Source organism: Mirounga leonina, unplaced genomic scaffold (genome assembly GCF_011800145.1).
Source record: "Mirounga leonina isolate KUSES-001 unplaced genomic scaffold, KU_Mleo_1.0 Mir_170, whole genome shotgun sequence".
Lineage (NCBI taxonomy): Eukaryota > Metazoa > Chordata > Mammalia > Carnivora > Phocidae > Mirounga > Mirounga leonina.
Window position 1 is genome coordinate 26,267,618 of NW_023270433.1, and position 27,972 is coordinate 26,295,589.

Below are 27,972 nucleotides of genomic sequence, written 5' to 3' on the forward strand. Positions count from 1 at the left end.
TCTGAAGGGGTACATGCACCCCGATGTTTATAGCAGCAATGTCCACAACAGCCAAACTGTGGAAAGAGCCAAGATGTCCATCGACAGATGAACGGATAAAGAAGATGTGATACACACACACACACACACACACACACAATGAAATATTATGCAGCCATCAAAAAGAATGAGATCTTGCCATTTGCAACGATGTGGATGGACTGGAGGGTATTATGCTGAGCAAAGTAAGGCAATCAGAGAAAGACATGTATCATATGACCTCACTGATATGAGGAATTCTTAATCTCAGGAAACAAACTGAGGGTTACTGGAGTGGGGGGTGGTGGGAGGGATGGGTGGCTGGGTGATAGACATTGGGGAGGGTATGTGCTGCGGTGAGCGCTGTGAAGTGTGCAAGACTGTTGAATCACAGATCTGTACCTCTGAAACAAATAATACATTATATGTTAAAAAAAAAAAAGATAGCAGGAGGGGAAGAATGAAAGGGGGCAAATAGGAGGGGGAGACAAACCATGAGAGACTATGGACTCTGAAAAACAAACTGAGGGTGTTAGAGGGGAGGGGGGTGGGAGGATGGGTTAGCCTGGTGTTGGGTATTAAGGAGGGCACAAACTGTATGGAGCACTGGGTGTTATACAAAAACAATGGATTGTGGATCACCACATCAAAAACTAATGATGTAATGTATGGTGATTAACATAATAAAAAATGAAAAAAAAAAGATATGCATATACATAGAGCACTACATAAATGAAGCAATCAATGATTAGACAAATTGAAACCCGCCAAAAGTAATCAGGCTTCAAGAGGGATAAACTTTGGCAAATATTCATTCAGTACACAGGCCACTCCAACTCTGAGTGGAAAGCCCACGAGTGTGACCGTGATGCCTTTAATATCAACTGACATAATGAAGACTATGTGTATCCTACCCAGCACTGTGTACGATTCCCCAGTGAAACGATCTCTGCTGCCTCTTACTGCTGGTGGCCTGGAGCCTATGGATGTCCGTTTGGGGGATGGTGTGCCACTTCTATATAAACAGGAAAAAAAGAAAAACAAATATTCTAGGTTATAAATGTTTCACAAACTAAAATTACAAATTATAAAAGGAAACTTTGAAAAGATGTTTAATTATATTGCACAAATAACACCATTTACTTTTATCTGAATTATTATCAAACAGAGTTGTCAATTATAAACACTGAAATGTAAGAAGTCATCAACACAAAGCAGGCTGAACACTAATATCATGCAGACTGAACAAAGCTTATATAAAGGACACACAGTTGATATAAGAAACAATGCCAAAATGAGACAAGATAAAAAGGAAAACAAAAGAACCGAAAGGAAGAAAAAAACTCAAGAAAGGTAATGGATTATAGAGCTTACATTTCTTGCAGTTAAATTTAAATTTTAAAATGCAAAAATACGATTATAATGAAAACTAAATAATCTTTTCATAAGCAGCAAATATTTTTGTTCTGGATCTTTTCTTCTTAAAAAGAAGAAATAGTAAATGCCCAAATCCATGTACAGGATAATATAAAATATTATAAAGCATTTCTCCTACTAAAATGAATAAGATTCAACCTGATCTCCCCTTACATCAAATTATATGATATGATAAACAGGACAGTATTAGGCCTTTCACTAAATCTCAAAAACGCAAAATAAATCAAAACCCAAATATGCCTAAAAAATAACATTTCAATTATACTGAATCACTGCATTTAAAAAACAAAAAAATCATAACTTACCAGTAGTAAAGAAATAAAGGGAAAGCATGGAGAAAAGACAAAAAACATAACTATTAAGAGTAGCAGTTTAAATTTCAAAGAAAAGTTAAATAAGGAGGACTCTTCCATTGCAGCTTCTAGACTTCCAACCCTAAGAACATTTCTGCAAGCAGTACAGCAGCTATTACTGTCCTAGGTCAAACATGATCCCTCCCACCTCTCCCCTTTAACAATACCTTTGCAGCTTGACCGTGTAAAAAGTCTACCTGGACTCTAGATCGTTTTACTAGTTTCTGAAATGATCTCTTTGCCACCCAATTCATCTTGTTCACTATTACCAGATAAATCTATGTGACACGCCTACTTTAAAACCTTCAAGTATTCTTTCCTGCCTACAAACAACTTAGCTTGGCATTTCAGATTCTTCTGGATTTGGTCCCAATCCACTTTTCTTGCCTTCTCACCCCCAGAGAGCAGCTAAATGTAGCAGCTAAAGTGTTCCTTAAACTCAGGCAACCTGCTTCAGTGCCTTTTCTCTTGTTCCTCCCTCTCAATCCAAGTCCAAATGGCATGCATTCTTCTACTTTCTTGAGAACCAGCCTAAATACTATTTCATTAATGAAAATCTTCCAGGTCTTACCAGGCTAAATAACACTTCTGAGGAATCCAGCTCCAGGCCAAAATCCTATGTGTAACCTTTCAGGCCCAACCATAGACAATTATAAAAGGCTTTTAGTGACAGGCCTAGGAGGGCTGCCTTTCCCATACCAGACTTGGTGCATAGCTAGTTCACCACAGTTTCTGAAGGGAGATGCAATTCACCCCTACCCCAACCCAGTGCTCATATGCGTATCTGCATTCCTAGCTTAAGCACCTCTATTCAGACTCCCCCTTATGAGACCTTTTCAGCTGCCTCTGTATAGACCTCCTTACAGGGGACAGGGGTGAGGTGTGTAGTCTGAAGACACTCTCTCCACTCCATCTCGATATTTTTCCACTTCTAACCTTCCCTCTTCTCCCTTCTTCTTGGCCTCAGGTCCATAAAACAACAGGAAGAGCATTCTGTTTGGGGCTCTCTTGGCAGTGAGATGATCCTCCAGATAACCACCATTTGCAATCTTTGATTTAACTGACCCTCACCCAGTGCCATTCTGTTGGGAAAAATGGAACACTGAAGAGAGCTAGCAGCCTTTCCTTTGAGGCCCCTTGCTTATACTATCACGTAAGTGAATATAGGCTTGATTGTTACTTTTAGTTTGACTCAATGTCCTAACTGATCACCTTAAAACCTGGCAGCTCAAGACATCTTTCTTCCTCAAAATCCTTTATTCATGCTTACCATAACATGTAATCTCTACCTTGTATTATTGTTATTTGATTATAGATATGTATCTTATATACATAAGCTAGGGCAAATTTCTTAAAGGCAGGAACACTGTTTATCCCTAAAGCCCCACCACATCCAGCTAACACCTTACGTGAACAAGTATTTATGGAAAGAATAAGTGTATATAACATTCCAGAAGTACCCTACACATAAAATACCCTTAAAAAGGAGAGGAGAAAGAGAAATAATATGATCTGAACTACTAAATACAAGCAGTCTATAAAGATCTCCAAGTGACCAAATGAAACTTCATATATAAATCCAGCAACATTTTATAATTTATAATATGCTGACGCTGAAGTCACTTTCACTAATTATGAGCAGATAAACCAGAAAAAAGAAAATAATTTTGAAAAGGGAATACATTCTGGTTTCTTCAAATTAGCACATTATTAATTATGAAATTTGAATTGATTCATCTTTCTGAGCATTGTCCTAGTAATTTCAGTAATGACCTTTATGTTTTATCCTTGATACTTCTGAAACTGCATGATCACTACACAATATAGAACACTTCAAACCTGCCTTGTGTCAAATACAAATAAAAACAAAGCTGTAATGTTAGATATAGTGAATACAGCACAAGAAAGATGCCAGGTATAAGTAAATGTAGAAAAAATCAGATGAGGGAAAATAAGACTTTAAAGCAGAGCTTATTGTTTTGTTACCATATACAATATAATCTAAACAGTATGCAGCATACTCTAATACTGTAAATTCAAAACATAAGCTACCAATACAGACAGTCTACACAGAGCAGTATTTTAGCTTATGAAAGCGCTGCAATGGCTTCTGCTTATTGGTTAAAAGAAAAATTAAAGTTATTCAGCCAAGCTAGATATACTAAGTCCTAGAACCAGACAGACATAGATCATCACCTTGTATGTTTCTTCAGTGAAGTAACATGGACACTGTTAGATAAAAATAGGCAACTGTTAAGAGACTGCTTTACAACTTAAATTTAACAGCTTATACTAAAATTAGATCAAAAGTCTGCTGAGAAATTTTTTTTAATTCACTGTTTTAACTCACAGTGATATTACTTTATTTCAGTTTGAGCAAAATTTTCCTCTGTTAAAAAAGAAAGAGGGGTGCCTAGGTGGCTCAGTCGTTAAGCATCTGCCTTCGGCTCAGGTCATGATCCTAGGGTCCTGGAATCGAGCCCCGCATTGGGCTCCCTGCTCCATGGGAAGCCTGCTTTTCCCTCTCCCACTCCCCCTGCTTGTGTTCCCTCTCTCGCTGTGTCTCTCTCTGTCAAATAAAATCTTTAAAAAAAAAAAAAGGAGGGCGCCTGGGTGGCTCAGTTGGTTAAGCAACTGCTTTCGGCTCAGGTCATGATCCTGGAGTCCCGGGATCGAGTCCCGCATCGGGCTCCCTGCTCGGCAGGGAGACTGCTTCTCCCTCTTGCACTCCCCGTTTGTGTTCCCTCTCTCGCTGTGTCTTTCTCTGTCAAATAAATAAATAAAATCTTTACCAAAAAAAAAAAAAAAAAAAAAAAAAAAAAGGAAAGAGGCTCCCATACTTTGGAGACTGTCTAAGTAAGTCTGACAAAAACAAAAGGTCCCAAGACTTCCTCTTTGTTTCATAAGGTTGCTGATCAGGGGCAAGACAATGGGACAGTACATGCTAAAAGCTGTCATTTAAGGCAGACCTTCAGGTAAGACAGGTGATCTATAAGTCTCAAATTCAGGAACTTCTCTCTTAAGCAGTTCAAGTTGCTGTAGATATAACTTTAAAGAAATAGATTGCTGAAATGTGTAAAAAGAGGATTAGGAAAAGAAAAAGTAATAAGAAATGTTATAACAAATTCCAGTATTGATAAACAGTATTATATTCCTCACTACTGTGGTGTTATTAACCTATCACAAATCATAGTCATTGTCAAGTAAGAAACAATGTACAAGCAGGTGTCCACATAACAGATCTAATGAACTGGCTTACCTGCCCTTATTCTCTTTCCCTTTCATTTTATTTTCTTGACCTTTTCCTCCAGTAGGATCCCACTCTACACAGGTATCTTCAACTCTCAGGTTCAAATGGGATGATGAGTTATCCAAACTGAAGTTTAGTGCTGTCCAAAACAATATTTCACTTTTTAAAAAATATAGAACATATCCATATTCTGAAGCACAACTATCATCACATTATTTTCCTACTTAATTTATTCAACACTATAGATAAACTTTAATAAAGTTCAAATTCCTAACGCTAGCATTTAAAGTACCCAAAGATAAGGCTGTAATTTACTAACTCCTACTTTATTGACCATTGTTGTTCTCTACATATCCTGTAACTCCAACCAAATACAATGTACTTGCATGGCCTCTGATGTCTCTGCTATTCCTTCTGCTGGAATCTCCATCAGCACATAATAATCTCAACTTTCTGTTATTAGAATATCAGTTGATTATCAGTTGATTGCTACGACTAAATAGGAAGAGGAGCGGTAGACTTGAGGATGCGGAAAAGGTGATGTGGTGTAAAAAATTATACAGCCTGGCACAAACACATTTTCTCCGAGGCTCTAATACTTAATATTTTCATATTTAAACTCTCAGTAGTTTTGAATTAAAAAGCACAGAGAAACAGCCTATGACAGCAGAATCAAGGAAACTGGCCCAGCTGATAGAGCTAGATATGACTTAGATGGCAAAGACATGGGGAAAGGACGACTTCCATGAAAACAAATCAAAAAACTCAAAACATCACAGGAATAAAAGGCACAGCATAGAGCATATAGTCAGTGGTACTGGAATAGCATTATATGATGACAGATGGTAGCTACGGCTTGCAGTAAGCACTGCACAACTACAGAGAAGCTGAATCACTATGTTGTACACTTGGAACTAATGTAATGTTGTGCCAAATTTTAAAAAATAATTTAAAAAATGAAACAAAACTATGCTTTTCAAATTACTTGGTACTTTGGGAAACTATCTATCTTACTCATAGACTTACTCAGAACTGCTAGTTTAGGAAATCAATGTAACAAGGTATTACCTTCTCTCTTTGAAACTGAACGTAAATCATTAAAATGTATTGATTAAGCTAAATAATGCAGAATTCCTCCTGTTCTCAAATGCAATTCCTAGAATCTCTGCCTTAAGCAAGGTATCATCTACTATATAGTTACCAACTAATCTGCTTCTGTTAGTTATATTTTCCTTCAAAATTTCAAATTTCTGGTAATTACTCATTGTAGTGATATTCCGTTACAACCCTATTTCACTTAAGGATATTACTCGATTTAGCCAAAGCTTCAGTGTATCTACAAAGTATGCATCATCAAACAACAAAATAGTCATATACAGAGCCTAATGTTTACCTAGTAAATTAAAAATTTTTTCCTTCACTATTCTGTAAAGAGCACTTTAATTTTTTATTTTTTAAAGATTTATTTATTTGTCAGAGAAAAAGAGAAAGCACAAGCAGGGCGAACGGCAGGCAGAGGGAGAAGCAGGCTCCCTGCTGAGCAAGGAGCCCGATATGGGACTTGATCCCAGGACCTTGGGATCATGACCTGAGCTGAAAGCAGACCCTTAACCGACTGAGCCACCCAGGAGTCCCAAGAACACTTTAATTTCAACTATGCATCTGACCATTGTTCATTGTCTTTATTTATAAAATAACTTTCTAAATACAAATCTACTGACCATACTACTTCTAGGAAATATCATACTAAACAAGTTGTTAACTTTTCAAAATTTGCAATGTAAACAGAAATGAACTTACAGAAAGAATATAGTTTTTCAATACAAATGACAAAAAAATTCCTTAACAAGGTTACTAAATAGGCATTTAATAGTTACTTCATAAGTAGGTTACCAAAAAATTAGGATTAAGCAAATTTGAGACCCTGCACTATCAAGAATGAACTGTCTTAAGAAAAGAGGGTTGGGGCGCATGGCTGGTTCAGTCAGAAGAGCATGAGAATCTTGATCTCGGGGTGGTGAGTTCGAGCCCCACACTGGGTGTAGAGATTACTAAAAAAATAAAATAAAATAAAATAAAACAAAAAAACCCAGGGTTTATTAACCCCTATATTAGCTATTAGGCAATACATGTGAGGGTATCTACTGGAGAGAAAGAAAAAGTAAGTATTACTCTAAAGTGCAATCAATTCTTAGCTGCTTGTTAAGATCTAAGGCTTTATTTTTTTTTTTAAGATTTTTTTATTTATTCATTCAAGACACAGAGATACAGAGAGAGAGAGAGAGAGAGAGAGAGAGCATGAGCAGGGGCAGAAGCAGACTCCCCGCTGAACAGGGAGCCCGATGTGGGGCTCGATCCCAGGACACTGGGATCATGACCTGAGTCAAATGCAGACGCTTAACCATCTGAGCCACCCAGGCACCCCGATCCTAAGGCTTTAAAAAAAATAATAAAGGCAAGAAAAAAATCCTAAGGCTGTTCCCTAATGTTTAATATGATGAGAAGTGTGGAGTCATGAGTGGCAAGAAAAGATATAATCTCCAAGCCAACTGAGACTAGACTTGCTAAATACCACAGCATGCAGACAGAAAGGCACAGGCTTCAATCCCAGAGGTATAATCTTTTATCTCGCTCCCTTTGTTTTGTTTTGTTTTGGACACTATCCCCTTTATGGGACCTCAACTAAGTCACTGAGTCTCGCTAAGCTAACAGGAATATGGTGTAGTTTAAAAAAAAAATTAAAAAAAGGACTGGTCTCAAAAGTGAGGTCTCAAACATCAGTCCTCTCTCTCACATCATCTCTAAATAGAGACAGGTATTAGTTTCTGTATCTTTAAAAGTCTGTGAAAACAAAGTACCGAAAAACTGAAGCACCATTATGCTTCATGTGTGTGTTGGTGGCTGCTTTCTTGGTACTCCATATCATAGCCACTATTATTTCAAACTAGAGAGTAATTTGTGATTAATATTGTATCATTTACCTTTACAAGGAAGTAAGGGATAAAATACTTAAAAATTCTATACACAAGAACTTAGATTACTCATCACATGTGACAGTTCCAATGACAAGAAACAATGCTACATACATTGGAGAGACAGAAATGAAAAATGTTCAGTTTCCCACATTGAACACCATTAAAAGGCAGGATATCAAATTTTGGTAGGATTCCACTATTTAATTTCCATCTCCCTTTCCCTCCAGTTCTTTGTTCCATACATTTATTTCTACGGTTGGTCAAAAAGCACTACAGCAAGCCAAAAAAATCAGCAAACAATTGTTCAACATGTCATTTTTTAAAAATCTGAACTTTTCCTCTGGAGCTCTTCCTCTCATTAGTAACTACTCCAGTGACCTACAGCCATGTAAGGGACAAATTTTATTCTAGGTCTCCCTGAAGGTCAGAATCAATGTTTAGTAGGTCTCAGGGTTGAGTTTCAGTCTATCCCCACCCCAAGAGGTTTACCCCACAGTGAGAACTCTTTTTCTTTCTTTTATAATTCCAACACAACAAACTGCTGGGATTTTTTTTTTTTTTAAGGATTTTATTTATTTGAAAGTGAGAGAGAGAGCATGAGCAGAGGGAGGAGCAGAGGGAGAAGGAGAGATAGACTCCCCACTGAGCAGGGAGCCTGATGTGGGGCTCGATCCCAGAACCCTGGGATCATGACCTGAGCCAGGCAGACGCTTTACCAACTGAGCCACCCAGGCGCCCCTCACAGTGAGAACACTTGAAAGGACTAAAATCAACTTAGTCTTTCTCTACAAACACTAAGACCAAGAATTTGACTACTAAGAATCAGACACTGCCAATAGGAGCAGCCAGCCCAGCTCCAAGAAGACTATGAGCCAGCTATTCATTTTCCTAAATCTGTGGAATTTGTATAGAAATGTACATGTCTGGGGCGCCTGGGTGGCTCAGTCATTAAGCATCTGCCTTCGGCTCAGGTCATGATCCCAGGGTCCTGGGACTGAGCCCCGCGTCGGGCTTCCTGCTCAGTGGGGAGCCTGCTTCTCCCTCTCCCACTCCCCCTGCTTGTGTTCCCGCTCTCGCTATGTCTCTGTCAAATAAATAAATAAAATCTTAAAAAAAAAAAAAATGTACATGTCCAAGTTTGGTCACTAAATTTATTATAGAGGGTAAAAAAGAAGGAACAAAAGACATAAAAAGATACAATACTCCTGAGGGAGAATAATAATGTAATTTTACCGGACAAGGGCTAAAAACAGTTCAAGTTGTGTAGAAAAGATTAATCTACGTAAATATGACTATACTTTGAAATGGTTAAAATTTCTAAAGAAACCACAGTAACGTCTCAGTTTGATTGCAAGTAATTTAAAGTAACTGCATTTCTTGGCTATCTATAGTTCTTGAATAAAAACATTTGGTAATCCAAACAAATTATTCAACTTAGTTTTTTTACCTTTGTGATGCAAATACAGTCTTTTGAGTTTGCCTTGTCAATAACTTATGGACCTCATATTTTGTTTTATTCTGATATAATATTTTTACATCACTTCCAAATCATATCAAACTCCGGTATGCAAACCCATTCAAATGATATATGAACTAGAGGTCAGTGGAACACTTGAAGGCCCAAGTACCTCAACAATGTGGAGAATCTGATTCTTGAAGTAAACCCAGTCAATTATCATCTCACAACTGACAAGATCTCTAGCATTATGGCCTTCCAAGTGGTAAATATCTTAAAAATCTTCCATGTTGAAATACATTATTCTAGAGTTTTTACTAAATACAAATTGCTCTGAAGACTAGAAGCACCCAGGTTCCAAGGCCCACAAGGGCTGGCACAGAACTTGGAAACAGATTCTTAATTACACCTTTCCAAGTTAGTTCTAGGGATCGTGGGAAGTCATTTAACATACTTAAACTTCACTTTCTTCATCTGCAAAATGGGTATCAATAATATCTAGAATACTGATCTCTCAAGATGGTTTTAATGATGAAATGGAGAACTCTGAGAGTGCTTTGTAAACAGTAATAAAAATACAATGTTAATTTCTAGAATAAGGTTTAAGAAAACATGGGGCACCTGGGTGGCTCAGTCAGTTAAGGGTCTGACTCTTGATTTTGGTGCAGATTATGATCTCAGGGTCATGAGACTGAGGACGCATCGAGCTCCGCACAAGACGTGGAGCCTGCTTATTAAGATTCTCTCTCTCCCTCTCCATCCACCCCTTCCCCCCTCCCTCTCTGGAAAGAAGGAAGGAAGGAAGGAAGGAAGGAAGGAAGGAAGGAGGGAAGGGGAAGGGGAGGGGAAGGAAAGAAGGAGAACCTGAACTAAACTGAAATGGTACTTCCCTATTATTGAGCCATAATCCATTCCCTGAGAAATCTGTAGGCAAATCTCATTGACGCGTATGTATTTATACTAGATTGCAAATTATAAACTAACATCCACCAGAGCCATCATCTCGGTCTATTTTACCCATCTGAACACCATCATAAAGGATGAACTAATGGGGGTGCCTGGGTGGCTCAGTCATTAAACATCTGTCTTCAGCTCAGGTCATGATCCCAGGGTCCTGGGATCGAGCCCCGCATCCGGCTCCCTGCTCAGTGGGAAGCCTGCTTCTCCCTCTCCCACTCCCCCTGCTTGTGTTCCCTCTCTCACAGTCTCTCTCTCTGTCAAATAAATAAATCAAATCTTAAAAAAAAAAATGAACTAATGAAAACCAATTTTGTAATTCTAATTTTCCCATCTTAAAATTCCTACTGCTGGGAACTCCAAGTGTGTGTATGTATGTGCACATGCAGTGGGGAAGAAGTGCTACCATACATGAAATGCTTCCTGTCACAGTCTTGAATAACTTCGGATGTTAAGTTTTGTTTTATGCTGTATAAATATCTATGATCTTACCTTTGGTCTCTAGAGTCACTGGATCAGAATACTCTCCAGCTACAGCTTTGTTACAAGCTCGTACTCTGAAATTCATATACTTTGAATCAAACTTCAAGCCTGAGAAAATGAAAATGGTTTTCAGATATGAAAAATAAAGGGATCTACTCCAAAAGTATGAATATGAACCTTCAAACAGACACTTTCCCTCCTTGGAACTATTTCTTTACTCCAGGAGAGTACATGTTTATGTTAAAACGATGATAACACCTCAAATAAGAGGAATCATGATTTATCTATTACTTTCTTCCAAAGAAATAAATTATATATAGTTTTCAATGTGGATTTTTTTTAAACCTAGTGATAAAAAGGTACTCTCAAGCCTTGTTAAAAGTGATGTTTTATTCAAGGAGAAATTTAAAATAACATTCAGTTTCTGGAAAGAAGACACCCTAAAGAATTTTTATATTTATGAAACATTGTCTTTTTATGTGAAAAATGAATTTAAAGAGAAAGTAGAGCATAGGAATTAATAGTAAACTCTGAAGTTAGTCAAGTCTAGATTAAAATCTCAATCCACGGCGCGCCCGGCTGGCTCAATCAGTAGAGCATGAAACTCTGGTTCTCCGAATTATAAGTTTGAGCCCCACGATGAATGCAGAGATTACTTTAAAAAATAAAATAAAATCTTTAAAATTTCCATCCAAAAATTACTAGCTATGGGACTGTCAACAACTCGACAGGCAGTTTTTGTATCTGCAAAATAGAAATCATAAAACCAACCTCATAATTATAAAGATTAAATGAGATGTGTTGTGTAATACACTTCAGCCCAACTCCTGACAAACAGTAAGTGCTCAATAATGGTAATGTTACTGCTCATGCATAAGAAGTGTTGAAGAACTCTGGAAACATCTGTCCATTTCAAATACCCAAAGTCCCCTATATGTGGAAATACCTTTTGTGTGTGTGTGTAAATACCTTTTTAAAGACTTTTAAAAGGCTAACACAAATTTCTAATACCAAGTCACGGCCCTTAAGTATTACTGTGAAGGTAATCATAAAAAGGTAAAAGCAACAGTATTCATGGTACCACTGAAATGTAGGGTAGTATGTACACCAAGAAAATTGACAGATTTTTTATTCTTAGAAAACCAAGGTTAAAATTAAATGTTATTCTGAAATATTGTTTCCAGAACACCCCTTCATGTTTGTTTTACATACATTGTTTTACCAGATTACAAATATCCAGAAGTAATTAAAATGAAAGTTTTCCTGATATTTTAAGAGAAACTTACTTCTATAAGGAATTATAGGGAAAGTCAGTGTGGCTAAAGAAACTTAATCTTTTAAAGTAACTCAAAATATTTTTCACAATTACATTTACTTTCTGAGAATGAGATTCATGAAATGCAGTCCTTTTACCTGATAGTGTATACTCGGTACCCTTAATATTATCGATTACTTCCCAGCATCGTTCATCCTTTACACGTGGAAGTCCATCAAAATTAGTTTTCCGATGTTCCAGTATAAAATGATCTATCTTATTATCTTCTTCTGGCATTCTCCAAGCTACTGTTACAGAATTGTCAGCCACCAAACACTCTACTGGATCTATCTCTGGAGCTTTAGGGACTGAAGAAAAAAAAAAAAGGTTCATTTCATTTATTATAGTAATAATCCAATATTTATGTTTGTCATTCAAACTGCTTTTCATGTTGCTTTTGAATGGTACAACTGAATGAGGCTAAGAGAAAGGGTAACCTAATAAATGCAAAATAACTATTTTTCAAAGTTCCACTTAAAAATTCATGTTTCAAGTTTTTTTATATACTTATTCAAAGTTTATTAAAATCCTAGTTGGCAAAAAGCAATTCAAACATGCCAAAGATAAAGAATCAAGAATAACTTGTTATTTCTCAACACATACTTCTTAATCTGCTACTTCAAACAGCTGTAGAATATATATTAAATCACTGAAAACAAAATAGAAAACTTTGCTTTGAATCCAATGATTAAAGTAATTTAAGATAGTTTCAATGTATTTTTAAAATCTTATTTATAAAAGAATTGTAATTTCTCATCACTAAACAAAAATGAACTCCCCATACCCCCAAAAATACTTTAGGATTTTTAGATGTTTCTGCAAAGAGTTCTATGAGTCATTAAAATTAACCAGGGTAAATGAGCCATAACTAACATCTATGAACAGTAATTCATTTCTTTTCCATGGAAGAGATTTTCCATAGCTCCTCAACATCAACAGATGTTCCATTTGCAAAACAAGAGACTTAATTGAAGAACATGGTCCTCCAGTGACATAGATGTGTCTAAAATGTGTGAAACTGCAGATATTGTAGTTAAACATTCTGTCACTAAAAAAAGTTTTTAAAGGACTTATTCCAAGTATACAGGGCTGGTTTAACATTCTAAATCAATTAATGTAATTGATCACATTAGAAGAAAAATCACATGATCTTATCAACAGAGAAAAAATATTTGACACTCATGACAAAAACTCAGCGAACCAAAACACAGAAGAACTTTACTTGATAAAGAACATTTGCAAAAAAGCTACCGTTAACATTATACTTAATATTAAGAAACTAGATACTTTTCTTCTAAGGCAAGTCTCCCTTCACCACTCATATTCAACACTGTACTCCATGGAAGTTCTCGCTAAATGCAATAAGATGAGAAAAGGAAGTAAAAGGTATACAGATTTGGAAGGAAGAAATAAAAGCTCCTTTGCTCACTGATGGCATCAATGTCAATGTAGAAAATCTGAAGAATCAAGGAAAAAAAAAAATTCCTGGAACTAACAAGCCATTATAGCAAGGCTGCAGGATACAAGGGATGTACAGGCAGAGTAGAGGGGAATTTTAGAGCAGTGAAACTATTCTGTATGATGTCATGGTGGATACGTGATATAATACATTTGTCAAAACCCAAAGAACTGTATAACACAAAAAATGAACCCTAATGTAAACTAAGAGCTTCAGTTAATAATAATGTATCAATATTGGTTCATCAATTACAACAAATGTGCCACACTAATGCAAGAATTTAATGATAGGGTAAACTGTATTTGGGGGAGAAGGGATATATGGTAAGTCTCTGTACAATCTACTCAATTTTCCATAAACCTAAACCTGTTCTAAAAAACAAAGTATTAATTTTTTTAAGATTTATTTATTTTGAGAGAAAGAGAGCATGTGTGTGTGTGTGTGTGTGTGTGCACGTGCGCACACAGTGGGGAGGAGCAGAGAGAAAAGGAGAGAGAGAATCTCAAGCAGACTCCATGCCTGGTGCAGAGCCTGATGCGGGGCTCGATCTCAGGACACTGAAATCTGACCTGAGCCGAAATCGAGAATCAAGGCACCCCACAAAGTATTAATTTTTAAAAACGATGACAACAAAAGAATTATATACAGAAGTTAAAATGCAAACCAATGTGGAACTTAACAAATAATAAAGTAAACCAAGTATTTTACATCTTAGATAAAATAATCAAGACCAAGATGAGTCGTTGGTGCGCCTGCGTGGCTCAGTAAACTAAGCGTCTGACTCTTAATCTCAGCCCTGGTCTTGATCTCAGAGTCATGAGTTCAAGCCCCATAGCCTAGCATCAGGCTCCACCAAGCTCTTTAAAAAAAAAAAAAAACCAAGATGAAAAGAATTTAATGTAAATTTTACATCTTCAAGCCTAACTAGTAACAAAAGGAGGAAGGGAGAAAAATGGGACAATTAATCTCTATTATTGAAACGTAAGTGATACAGATTACTATTCATTGCCAAGGGGATAAACCACAGGCATTTATGAACTTAATATGCTCTGCACTGCCTACATGTGAGGAAATGTAAAGGCATATGGCATGTAGCAATTTCATAATTTTGCTGAGTCAAAAACCTGTACTTAAAGTTCCAAGAGGCTAAGAGAAAACAAGAATCATTTAATTTGTAAGCAGGCCCAGCTAACACTCCACTGTCTACCTCTTAATTCAGCTGCCATTCCTGTAAGAATATACTGGAAAGTAGATACTTCTTTCTTATGAATAATGGTCCGCAAAAGAGAACAAACTGCTGAAGTGGTAACTAAGGTAAAAATGGAAAAAAAAAAAAAAAATCCAAGAAAGTGGTGATAGTTGGGAGGAGAAAGAAAATTTAGATAATTTAAGACTGGTATATCAAATTAAGGTTTACTTGGGTCTAATATGTGGAAAGTTCACCCAAGATTCTATACAGAAGTAAGAGAAGCGTTCATCAAATGAGGGAGAGAACTTCAGGGGAAGATGAAAGGTGGTGTACACTTGTAACATAAAATATTACTTAGGAATGCAGAACTCTCTTTGAAAATGAGAATAGAAAGCAATTTCCATAAAGTAACACTTAACTGGCAATAGTGTGGAAACTGGCTCAAGAATTTGATATTCTCCGCATGTGAATGTGAAAGGACAAGTGACATCAACCTTGCCACAGACATGTTTCTCTTCTCAGCTGTAGAAGCTCAGAGAGGAGAAGGATATAAATTCTTAAGTTTCAATGTATAAAAAATAGCTTAGAGTAGAAGAAAATGACTGTAGTTATTACCATCCATCATCATCACTTCCATCTTTCAGACTCAAGTTAAGTCTACAACTCCTGTTACTATACATAATACAGTGTAGAGTTTTGATTTTTGTGGTGTTTATGGAATGGATTATTAAAGGATAAAGGTACTCATTTTTCTAAGTTAATCTGACTCCGTCTTATGGAAAATTCTTATGCTATAGCAGAATAAAAAATTAGTGATAGGAGTTCATCTTTCATAAATTTTCACAACCTATTATATTTTTCCTTTCAGACGAAACTCCTCCACAAAAGGATTTGTTTTTATTATACCTCATTGCTTTAGAATGTCTTAACAGTTTCCCAAAAGAAGATATCCTAACTGTGCATGCAATCTACTTGACTATATAATAAACATGGCCTTGGTCTATTAAGCCATCACAGAAAATCCAAGAGAAAGAAAGTAATGGTGAGAAGATTGCTTTTTAGTTTTTTTTTAAAATCAAAATAATAATACTCATGTGTATATTCACAATCCACCACTCCTGACTCTCCTTCTGAATTTAGAAGTAGTGTGAACTACAATATAATAGTAATTCCGAAAGGCCAATTTATAGGTAGATATCCACTGACAAGTATACCTTCTTCCTCTAGTCTACACCTATGGTTCCTTCTCTCATCTTTTCCTTCCATAAACTCCTCTAGAACTTCTGACCTGTACCACACAAGTTAATACTTCACTTATACTACCCTCATTAGTTCCATTATAGTTTCATGACTACTAACCTGTCTTTACAATCATATTTTAAAGTCCCTGACCAAATATTCAGAGAATGGTTTCATTTGAACAACATTCTCTATTGAAAAACAGCTAACCTCCAAAAGTTAAAGCCAGTTCTAACTAGAACCTGTAAGTAAAAAGCATCTGTAAATAAGTAAAAAAGTACCTGATCCCTCAAATCACCATGTCCAAACTGTTTTAGCTATCAACCTAAGACCATTACTTCATGTTAGCTAAAAAGAAAATACCAACAAAAGGTACTTAGTTGGCTCTCTCACACACGTGGAAAATAATTTGGGACTCAATTTCAAATGGTTTTGGCTACTGGAATATCCTCATACTAATACTCTAATAAACCAATATTAACATATTATTACTGGAAATAAAAGTCCATCTGAGTCAACAACCACAACTATACTAGTAATGACAGCAACTAACATGCACTGAGTGTTAAGTATGTGCCAAGTACTATTTTCAAGTGACTTAGAGGTTTCAATTCATTTAATCCTTATACAAACCGTTGAAGAGTAACATCACATTTTAAAGATGAAGAAAATGAAACAAAGTTAAATAATTTGTTCAAGGTTCACAGCAAGTAACTGGCAGCCAGGATTCAAGTCCAAGTCTGGCCCCAAACCCACTGTTAACCATCATGACATATTGCTTCTCTCTGCAAAACTAATAATAAAAGATATCCCTTTAATGGGATTCTCAAAAATGGAATTTTTACTACCAGTAAAATAATTCTCTAAAACTAAAGACTAGCAAATTTAATTATTCCTTAGCTGAATGAAGGAAAAAACCCACACTATACTCAGTATTTACATTTCAAAGTTCATTACAAAAACAAAAACAAAAACACTTTATATGTTAATATATGTATATACTTACCTGGCAAAAACTTCAAAGTTTGCAGCATCTGTCTTTCCTGAGAAAAATCCACCATTAAATGAGTCATGTTGTCACTGACCTTTGGTTTCAAAGAAAGGCGAAAGGCTGAAGCCATTGTTACTCTACGGTAAACACAAACATACTTTTAAAAATAAAAGAATGGGGAGTATACCATATTTAATTTATAAATGAAAAGACAAAAGTCATTTCACTTTAGTGATTTCAGAAACTATAACAAAGGTAACAAAGCTAAAAAGAAATTTGTTCTTAGTCTTTTGAAAATTAACTAAACTGTAAAATGTTTTTAAATTTAGACAAAGCAACTTTCCTTCAGGCAGTTTTATAAAATTACACACAAAAATATCACAAGAGAAAATATCCCATATAGATCATCATTAACAGACCCAATAGGTATCTGAACCTCTGTACACTCAATCTCACTGACTTCCTGATGCCAACCTCACTCCTTTTCATATGCCAAATGACGAACTGTATATTCTCCTTAGTAGTCACAGCTACTCCATGTATCTTCAATTAAGAGTAAAAGTAGCCTGACCAAATACTGTACAGCCTGGTAGCTGCTAAAGATAGTGCATGGATGAGAAAGGAGAGAAGTGAAATCACTATTTTGAATACCATGCTAGTAGGTGTCACCCTGATATATCGACATCACCTACATGGAAGGATACAAGGAGAAACAGCCTTTTGAAACCATATGCCATGGAAATAATAGTTCAACAAATATTTAATAGATGAATGTGGTATAAAAAACAACAAAAGGAACCCCCCCCAAAAAGAAAGAAGCCATACCAGACCTCATTTTACCCAAAGTATGGGGAACTGTTCTGTCAATGAAAACTGGAGATTAAAAGAAATTCTCGTATTCAAATAATTTGTCATTTTATCTCAAATTTCAATTTTTCATATTACAGTAAATTCCCAGAAGTTATCACAAATATCTTTGTGATATTAATATCTTTGGTCAAAGAATGATACAAAAGTACTATTCATGGATGTTGTCCTGCTAGTACACAATTTGGGAGTAGTAAATAGAGCTGAGGAACAAAGGGAATACCAGGCTTAGTCATTCAGATCTGCCTAATCTACCCAGGGATACGTGGTATGAAAGATATTAAACTTATTGCTATATTCAGTTATTTTGGGATAAAAAACATCAAGCTGTTGTTGTATTCAGTTATTTTATTTCACTTTAAAACTAGGAAAGTAATCACTTTATTAATAACAACGAGTCAACAACAGCTGATCTACTGATCAAGAAGAACCTGCTATAGTGAAATACAACTTATGGGGAAGTGAACTCACTGAAAGTCAAGCATAATGCTGAATATTTCACACACATTACTTTAAGCTGTTGGTTCTCAATGATTAAATTTCAGATTATATAGTTAGGAACAAAGGCTAAGTCTTACTTTGTTCTTTAAAGTCCCAAGTATCTTCCGATTTGAAGACTTTTTAAAGAGCTAGATTCAGATAGGTACTTAGTAAATGACCACGGAATCAATGAATGGGTTTGAACCTACTTGGATACTTCTAAACCTATTTAAATGTTTGTTGAGACCTGTTGGAAAAAAATATCTGAAAGTGTTTCAGGGAATTTAAATCTGAAACTTTATCTATAAAACTTCATTTTAATCACTGTGGCCTCAAAGAAAAAGAATGTCCTCCAAAAGTGCATTAGAAAGGTCTATCAAAACCTAAAAAACAAGAATGACCTTTATTTTCTAGTCAATGAAAATTTCAGTCTCCATAAACCAACTTAGATGTACAACAATGCTATAATCTTTCAAAAGGCTGAATTTTTTATTTTTAAACTGAATATTTAGATAATTGTGCCTGAAAGCCCAAATCAACCTAAAATCCATAGATAATTCTCTAACATTACAGGATCCATATGGTTAGGAATGTTTTCATTCACCTTGACTTTCTTGGTTTATTTCCTATAGTACAGCTGAATACAAAGATCCTTTCCCCCTTAGTTTCCTTTTTACAAAGAAAAAATAACTGCAAAACATATGAACACTTTCAATTTCCTCAAAGTATCTAACTTGACTCACCTTTTCATGACCCTTTTCTTTCAAGAACCGTAAGTCCACAACAAACCTCAACTAGTCATCTTCCAACATTACTAAAAGCATCCGTAAATACATACCAGTGATTTGTAAAGTTACAGAGATCTGCTATTATCTTTTCATTGTAGTTGCTTAGTTTTTCCTGTCATTCCCACTGTTTTTCCTGCATAACTTCTATCACAACAAATGATAAATATTCAGTTCTCACAGATGCTTTCATTTTTATATATTTGATTCCCTGCTCAGGTGTTACACACTCCTCCTTAAAATTCCACTTCTGCCCTCAATATAAGGGAATGATCCTTTCTTCCCTTAGTAAAAATTATTTTACTATGACTATATATTTAAATTATTTTTATATCATAAATGGCAATTATGGAATTCTAGAAGCCTGTTTCCTCGGAGAGTACCTAATATTAATATATATGTAATACATATATATCAGAGAAACCTGGACATTTTGAAGTTAAAAATCAAGTTTAAAAAATTAAGCCAAGACCCAGAAGTGTTCTTGGTCAGTAAGTAAAAATTTCATGGGTAGCCAAAATAAATAATGTATAATTTTTTTTGGGGGGGGGAGTTTGCGCTGACAGAGAAAAGGAACCCTGACTCCTGCTATCACCTGGAAATTGACGAAATCAAGCCAAGAAATGGGCTTAGAAGAGGCAAAGAAGTCAAGCTTCACTGAAGCTTTGCGTTCAACCATGAAAATTCATCATTAAATTCTGACAAACAAATCTGGATAGAGAAAGATGTCAGGGGTAAGGATAGGATTCTTGGAAGCACAGAACCATACAGATTCCTAGGAGAGGACAAGAGAAGATCTTGCAAGGGTCCTCGCAAAGTCCTTGGATAGGCCAAAGCCTGATTAGGAAATGACTTCTAATCCAGAAAATCAGAGACCATAGCAAGACTTAGTGGAGTAAGTGGCTAAACAGAAGAATAATCTAACCACAGTGAAAGATGGATTACATGTAGCAAATTCCAGCAGACAACAACCCAATTATACCTTATCCAAAAAACTGACCTACCTACTAGCATCCACTCCTCATACAGCCAATACTTTTCACCTTCAAACTCTCATAATCACCTTTCTACATCTAGGACTGATAAGATGATCCATGTCTTTAACCACTCCCTGATATAAAATATACCAAAACTGCATAAAAATTAGTTTTTGTGCTAAGAGTGCTATAACTGCCATGTGAATCTTGGCTCCAGTCAAACAAAAGACCATCAGAAAAACAGAATTGAAGACTTCAGCCAAAATTAACAATAGACACACTGGTTTTCACACAATCTATGATGAATAATTTTGTGAATTACCTGATGAAGAATAAATAATTTAATCTAGGATTCAGAGTGGTGCTTTGAAGAGCTATGCCTTTCAGAGAATCTCATAATCCTCAAAGGAAGAAACCTTAAGTGATAATCTCACTACAGTCAAAGCTCAGTGATTAGCCAGGAACATCAAAACTATCCCCTCTGGGGTAACTCAATCCAGAACTGCCAGCAGCTCTTCTGGCCCTTTGGTGTTTTCATTAGTGCAAATACTAAATTACCTTTCTTAATCCTGGCTCTACCAATGAGAAAGACCTTTTAAGACAGTCTCATCATTTTCTTTCATTTTCTCTTCCCACACGTTAGACAGTAGTGGCATGAGAAACAGAAGAGATGGCACCAGGAACAGGATGGAATGAGAATACAAAGGTGTTAAACAGGAGAGCAGTCAAACAGGGGAGCTTTAGCTCTTAAGGACTATTAAAAATGCTATGACTTCTCAGAAAATAAGACATACTTATAAAATTTGTGAACAACAAAAAAACACATTCCAGGACTACGTATTTTTTAATTATCCAAAATGGGTCTCTATCCATTCATAGCTAATTAAGAACTATACTAAAACTAACTATATTATACCAGAAATGAAATTCTTTTGGGAGTACATAATTGTCCACAACTATGTTTTTAAAAAAATCTTGCTGATACATTGTTTATTCCAGAAGATATGCAAAAGAGATTTTCTTTTTTTGTACATGGCCATTAGGTATTTTCATTTTAACCAATGAAAGTCTAATAAGAAACTGTTCTTGAATTTCATTTCTGACTTCAATATTGATACTTATATAAAAACATAGGTTTTATACCATACCTATCCTTGATCTGTCTGGCAGCCTTGGAGCAAATCAGGGAGAAGAGAAAGAAGGCAGTTAGTGCTTTTCATGCAAGTTTCAATGGCAGTGACATGCAAGAAAAGTTAGGATATAAACCCTGGAATAGATTAGTTCACAGTCACCAAAACATGAATTACAGGAAATCTGTACAGTTCACATCAGCTTACATAATGTGATGTTAGAACTATAGTTTAAAAAAAAAAATCCAGACCCCATATAAATCACCTCAAAAGGAGGAAAATTGAACACTTCAAACTAATTCCAGATGACTATACACATTTTTCCTTACCTTAAGATCATCAAAATATACCTCCACTTCCAATTCAGTCTGACACTCAACTAGAACAATCAATCTCCTTCATGGGGCACACATTTCTATGCAACCTAATAGTTTTCTTATACATTTTAAATCTGCTCTCCAATTTTTCTTCAATGATCTCTTTCACCACTTCATCATGGTTGTTCCAAGTTTTCTCTATATGCCTTCCCTGGGCAAAGACTTTGCATTTTGAGAGCTTGCCTGCTAACATATAAAACTGGGCTGCAGTTCTTCAATCCTTTACCCCAAAGAATAAAGTTATAATGACAAAAATTCAGACAAGGAGAAACCAGAGAAATACTTCTGGCAATAAGGTATTTCCCTGAGATGACTTCATAGAAGCTGCTAACTTAAACCTACTCGGCATGAGATATCTTTTTTTTTTTTTTGAGAATGCTAGCAGAAGTTTAGGAAAGGGCATAGTTATCACTTGGTGCTGTACAGTATACAGAAAAACAATGAAAAATACACACAAAACCCGCCGTCCCCTCCACATTTATATATAATATATTCAACAAAAGCTTTTTTCCCCCAAACTAACCACTATAATTAACAACGCATCCAGCATAAAACATGGCTGTTTTGCTCTACACCCTACCTAGGCCTAGCATAAACCTTGGCACATGGTAATATTAATAATTATTAGATTTAACAATGTTTCTATTGCCTCTCTTCTTCAGTTCTAATCTTGTTCTTATTTGGTATTGGTCATTTTTATACCCATCCTAAAATATTCTGATCTGAGTACCTTTCTACACAAAAAACCAGAACTGACATTTAGGAGATCAGCATATGACACATTTCCAACACTACCATAATCAATTGTGAGACCTGTATACTAATCATTCTCTTTCCTTTATTAAGAAATTTTAGTCCTTACTGTTTCTACAGATCCTTTCCAAGCTCCACATTCTACAGCAAACAACCCAATTTGGTGGCATTAATATGGGTCTTAAGTCATAACACTACTTTGGTACTAGGAATAAGAAATGTTAGGAAAGTCAATTACACTCATTTTTAAAAATTGTCATTACAGCTAGATTTATAACCAAAGATTTTAATATAAATGTCAGGGGAGAGAAAAAGGAAACTCCTCTGCTCTTGGTGTTTCTTTACCTATGGAGAAGTGCCACTAGCATTACTCCTTTAGCCTCTTCTATTCCTTCATTTCTCTGGGTGAGGTGAAAGGACTTAATCTGATTATGATTTGAAAGGAGAAACTAGAAATAAGTAGCTCAGCTCTTTTTCCCTCTTTCTGGCAGCTTGCTTGTCTACAGAGAACATATATTCTGTTCTCTCCCTCTACGTAGGAAGTTTCACAGAAACAGGCTCTCACACACATACACAGAGCTGACGTACCCTTGTATTGACCACACCTAAGTGGGCAAGTTTGACTAACTCTAGGATTAATATTAGAACGCTTGCCCACTGATATAAGCTAAATTCTCCAATATCATTTGATTAGTATTTGGCCTCTTATCAGCTTTATTGCTTTATCTTATTTCCTAACTGGTTTAGAACTTGGTTAGAAGAATGTTACTTACCAATCACTCTCAAAGAACCCAACAATATGAAGACCATAACTGTCTTTTTTTTAACAGAGATTTTCTTTCATCTTTCAAGAACATTATACACTATATATGTTTAATTTCCTTACAATTTTTTAAAAGTGATCTCTACACCCAATGTGGGGCTCAAACTCATGACCCTGAGATTAAGAATCACATGCTCTACTGACTGAGCCAGACAGGCACCCCCAATACTGTCTTTTAAACTGACCATAATGATTCAATTTTGTGTCTAGTATTACTTAACTTAGTAAGGTGCCATTTTTTAGTGTGTCTGTGTACAAGTGTGCACATGCATGTAAAGCTTTCTTATCATTTAATGTACTAGGCTGCTTGTGACAAACCAGAAAAGGAGCAGATGAAAAGCCAAATAATGTTGGAAAAATTGTTGTCTTGTGCATTTATATATAAACATACCCAAGTGATCAAACTGAAGACTCAGTGGTTCCTCTTTCATTTAGGTTCGAATTTAACAGTATATACACTGTGTAAATGCAGAAGGGGTTGAAAAAGTTATTCTGTGCAATGATAAAAGGGCAGAAAGTCTCAAATTCTGAAGATACTTCTCTAAAAGGGCCCAATTTTAAGAAACATCTTAAATTGGAAAATAAATTGTTTAATTTTTTTCTGGAATTTCTTCTCCCAAAGTAGAAATCTATCCAAAAGATACACATTACTGTATTGCTTGATTCCTCTAAGTTTCAATTTCAAGAGTGATGCGTTTTTGTCAATTAAACATCTCTGTTTACCAAGTACCAAATGATTCCAGAATTTACCACTGCTCTATCTCTAACATATTTATTTGCATCTATATAATTCCACTTAGTGAGTTATGAACAGGTCTCAGTTGAATCTTTAGATTTTGGGGTAATGCTACTGTATATTATTTGAAAGCCTTCAAGAAACATTAGCTATATTACCCTGCTCAATATCACTATTTTCAATTTCAATTTTATTCACTATTTCTATTTCAATCTTCTACTGAAATCTTGTTTGCCAACACTTCATTTCTCTTTATTCAGAGATGGCGTCTTTCTCTCTCATTCCCTTCCTCCATCTCTCTAAATGTTTTCAAAATAAATCTTACAATTCTGATCCTTTATCAGTTTTAGGAATCTGTCACCTCAGACCAAACTTCCTGTAATAAGAGTACAAGTAGGAGTATTCACAAATGGTTCTTCATAATTACCAATAAAGTATAAAGAATTTAAGCCAGATCTTTTCCCAATCTCTCTTGTTTTTAATCTCCTCTAAGTAGATATAGAAACTATTTTCTTCCATGAATTTAGCAAGCACTCTAAAGGTTAAGATCTTATTGTTTCTATATTTCTTCTTGATACCATCATTTTTCTTTTCTTTTCTTTTTTTAAATATTTATTTATTTGACACAGAGAGAGCACAAGCAGGGGGAGCGGCAGGCAGAGGGAGAAGCAGACTCCCCGCTGAGCAGGGAGCCTGATGTGGAACTCGATCCCAGGACCCTGGGATCATGACCTGAGCTGAAGGCAGACGCTTAACCAACTGAGCCACCCAGGTGCCCGATTTTTCTCCTTTTATAGAAAGATGTTAGATGCAAAGTACCCTAAAATAACTCTACTGTGGAGCAGCTAACCGAATAGTATTTTCTAAATAGTTAAAATGGGAATAATAATAAAATAAAGAAGTTTTAGATCTTCCGTATTGTACTCAATGAATCATTTACCCAAAAAGAACAAAATTTGAGATTTCCAAATTTCTCCCCAAAGCAAAAGTTCTAAAACTCAGCAAAAAATATGGAGCATGAGACCAAGGCTTAAGAGATCTGAGTTTCATACAACACTAACCAGCAAGTCACTTAACTCTTTTAGGATTCAGTTATCTCATCTATAAAGTGATGAGCACTAAAGTATCTTCAAACTCTAAAAGTCCATCCTAAGCCATCTTATTTGCACACAGCAACTTTTAAAATTTATCCAAAATAAATTAAGCATTTTAACAATCTAATTCTCTGAAATATAGGCTGAAATGAAGAGGCCGCAAGGGAAAAGTTAGTTAAAATCAGAGTATTAATAAAAAGCAAGAAAAATAATATAGTTGACCCTTGAACAACACAGGTTTGAACTGCGTGGGTCCACTTATATGCCCAGGATTTTTACCGCACAGTGTTGTAAATGTATTTTCTTTTCCTTATGATTTTCTTAGTAATATTTTATTTTCTCTAGCTTTATTGTAAGAATGCAGCATATAATACATATAACACAAAATATGCGTTAATCGACTATGTTATAGGTAAGTCTTCTCGTCAAAAGTAGGCTATGAATAGTTAAGTTTTGGGTGAGTCAAAAGTCACACACGGATTTTAAACTACATGGAGGTCAGTGCGCATAATCCCCATGTTGTTTAAGAACCAACTGTATATCTGTTTCTGAATAACAACAGAGAAAAAAACACTCACACTGTCAAAATGATGAATCTAGCAAAAACTAGATTTCAAAACTGGCATTTGCCTGACAGAATCTGTCTTTATTTTAATTTGCAGTTAAGCCCAATAGAGTTCCTACTAACACTTTGAATGCCACACAACACTGAGAAACTTTTCAAGTCTTGTCTGTATGTTCACATAGTTTTATACTTCAGATTTTCCTACTAGATTTGGGATAGAAATTTTTGTAATGTTTCCTTGAGACAAACTGAAAATGACTAAGGGGCAAACATACAATACTTTCCCAGTATTTTTTACAATACATAATTGAGAATCCTACCCTCACCCCCAAGATACTGTATTAAGGAATGACTTGGGAAATGAAAGGGACGTAAGAGAAAGTGAAAAAGAGATAGCTTCAAAATGCTATTTTCCTTTTGGCAAAAATACCAGCTTTAAAAACAAAACAAAACAAAAAAACACTGCAAAGCAGTTGATTCCGTATGTTAAAAGTTTTATATTTTCTATATATTTACCTGTTTATATAAAGAACTACTTTTCAAAAACTATGATCATTTTAGTCTTCAGAAAGCTATAGTAAACAACTTGAAATAAACTTTTAATACAGTACTGCATACATCTGTTCTATGACTAAGCATACTTATATAATAGGAAACTATATTTCTGTAAGACATAAACACCCACAAATGAAATAAAGGTGAAAAATTAGTCTGGGCTACTCTTAACAAATATTTACATTTGTTTTTAAACTGCCTTCATAACTGAAACATGCATGCTTTCAGTGAAGGTCCTCTCCTCTCTCAGCATTCCTGACTTCAACCCACAGAAAGCACTTCTGCCAACACCTCCTCCCTTGAAAACATAGTGAGCTTCTACCCCTCGTCTGCTCCTCCCTCCCAGTGGTCAGAGGATGACACTGACTGGACAATATGCCAGTGGCGAGTGACTGTGAGTCTGAAGTGGAAAATACACAAAATCCATTCTCCCTTTTCATTTGTGATCAAGTCAGAAGACACTGTTCCCCTTTCACCCCACTCTGTACTTTTTATTCCACTGAAGGCTCCATGTACAGGTAACCATTCACTCCCTTCTAGTCTGACAATTGGGTTATGTGTGGCGAGACAGTGAGGAAGTGGATGCTTAGTGACTTGGAAATTGCCCCACAGACTCAGCTCTTTTCCTAAGTAGAATTCAAGTTCTAAATTCAGGGGTGGGAGAATAGAAATATTAATTTTGTCAAACGATCCAAGTAATGCTCTGCAGGCCAGTTATTAGCAGAGAAGCCAGGTTTGGTGGGGTTTTGGCTACTTGTCCATCCAGAAATAAAGCAAGTGATCCAAATTTCATATGCTGGTGATCCTTCTTCATATATTTACTATCAACCAAACTTCTAACAATTAAAAAAAATAGTGAAAATAAAACCAATTTGTAATGCCAAATTTTAAAAAATTACTGAAAGTATGTTCCAAAATCCTTTCCCATCTGTGCCATTTTTACTCATTTTCAGATTGTCTAATACTAGTAAACAGCATAGCTTCATATTCAATTCTCATGCTGAGGTACTGCAACGTGATCATTTAAATATCAGTATTTAAAGTACTCTTTTTGAAGATAATGAAGTCTAAAAAGACTCATGGACTGGATTTTAGCCTATGCTTTTTTTGTGCCCATGAACTGTTCATATTAATCTGATTTAATCACTTTAATATGGGATATTCATAAACAGTACACCTTAAAAGAATTTCTTTTTCCAAATATCTAACAACATACTAGATAATTATTCTTCAAATTCCAATAATTAATCTTCAAAGTCATCTTCCCTATTCTGTCAGCAATTTGGTCTTTGAGGCAAGCCTATAGTCCATGCACCTGGCGAAACAAGGGATCTTGGCTTTTGACTTGGAATCAAACCATTATTTGGATACTATGTGGATATATTAAGAAAATAATTGTAAACAACTCCCAGTTAAGCATTTTTCTTGAACAATAAACTCCAATTTCTAGGTAGGTAACACTGACAATTTATTTCACCACATTTCCAAACGGTTTAAGCTATTAAGCAGTACTACAAAATGCTGGAAAACCAAAAATATAAAATAAGAAGCAACATGGAACACTGAGAAAATATGTTTAAACCACAATGTAATTTATTTTATCAGAACCTTTACAATTTACAATCAGCTGGGAAAAAGTTTTAACAAAGTGGGAAAGGACAAAGGAAAGAGAAAACAGTAGCCTTTGAGAGGAAGGGGAGAGGTCTGA

At 35.5% G+C, this 27,972-nt stretch overlaps 1 protein-coding gene across 5 annotated transcripts in view; it reads right to left on the reverse strand.

Annotated features, from left to right (window-relative positions):
- The window catches only part of FSD1L (fibronectin type III and SPRY domain containing 1 like), a 65,111-nt gene that overhangs the window by 11,838 nt on the left and 25,301 nt on the right, over positions 1-27,972 (reverse strand). For 3 of the 5 annotated variants that reach the window (XM_035016162.1, XM_035016159.1, XM_035016163.1), the window contains 7 exons: positions 21,380-21,402; positions 17,138-17,259; positions 12,343-12,552; positions 10,939-11,037; positions 5,068-5,197; positions 4,005-4,037; positions 933-1,033 (listed from right to left, as the gene is read on the reverse strand). In XM_035016162.1, the coding sequence (XP_034872053.1) occupies positions 933-1,033; positions 4,005-4,037; positions 5,068-5,197; positions 10,939-11,037; positions 12,343-12,552; positions 17,138-17,259; positions 21,380-21,402 (718 nt within the window). The remainder of the gene's footprint in view (positions 1-932; positions 1,034-4,004; positions 4,038-5,067; positions 5,198-10,938; positions 11,038-12,342; positions 12,553-17,137; positions 17,260-21,379; positions 21,403-27,972) is intronic. The other 2 variants (XM_035016160.1, XM_035016161.1) reach the window with 2 other exon arrangements.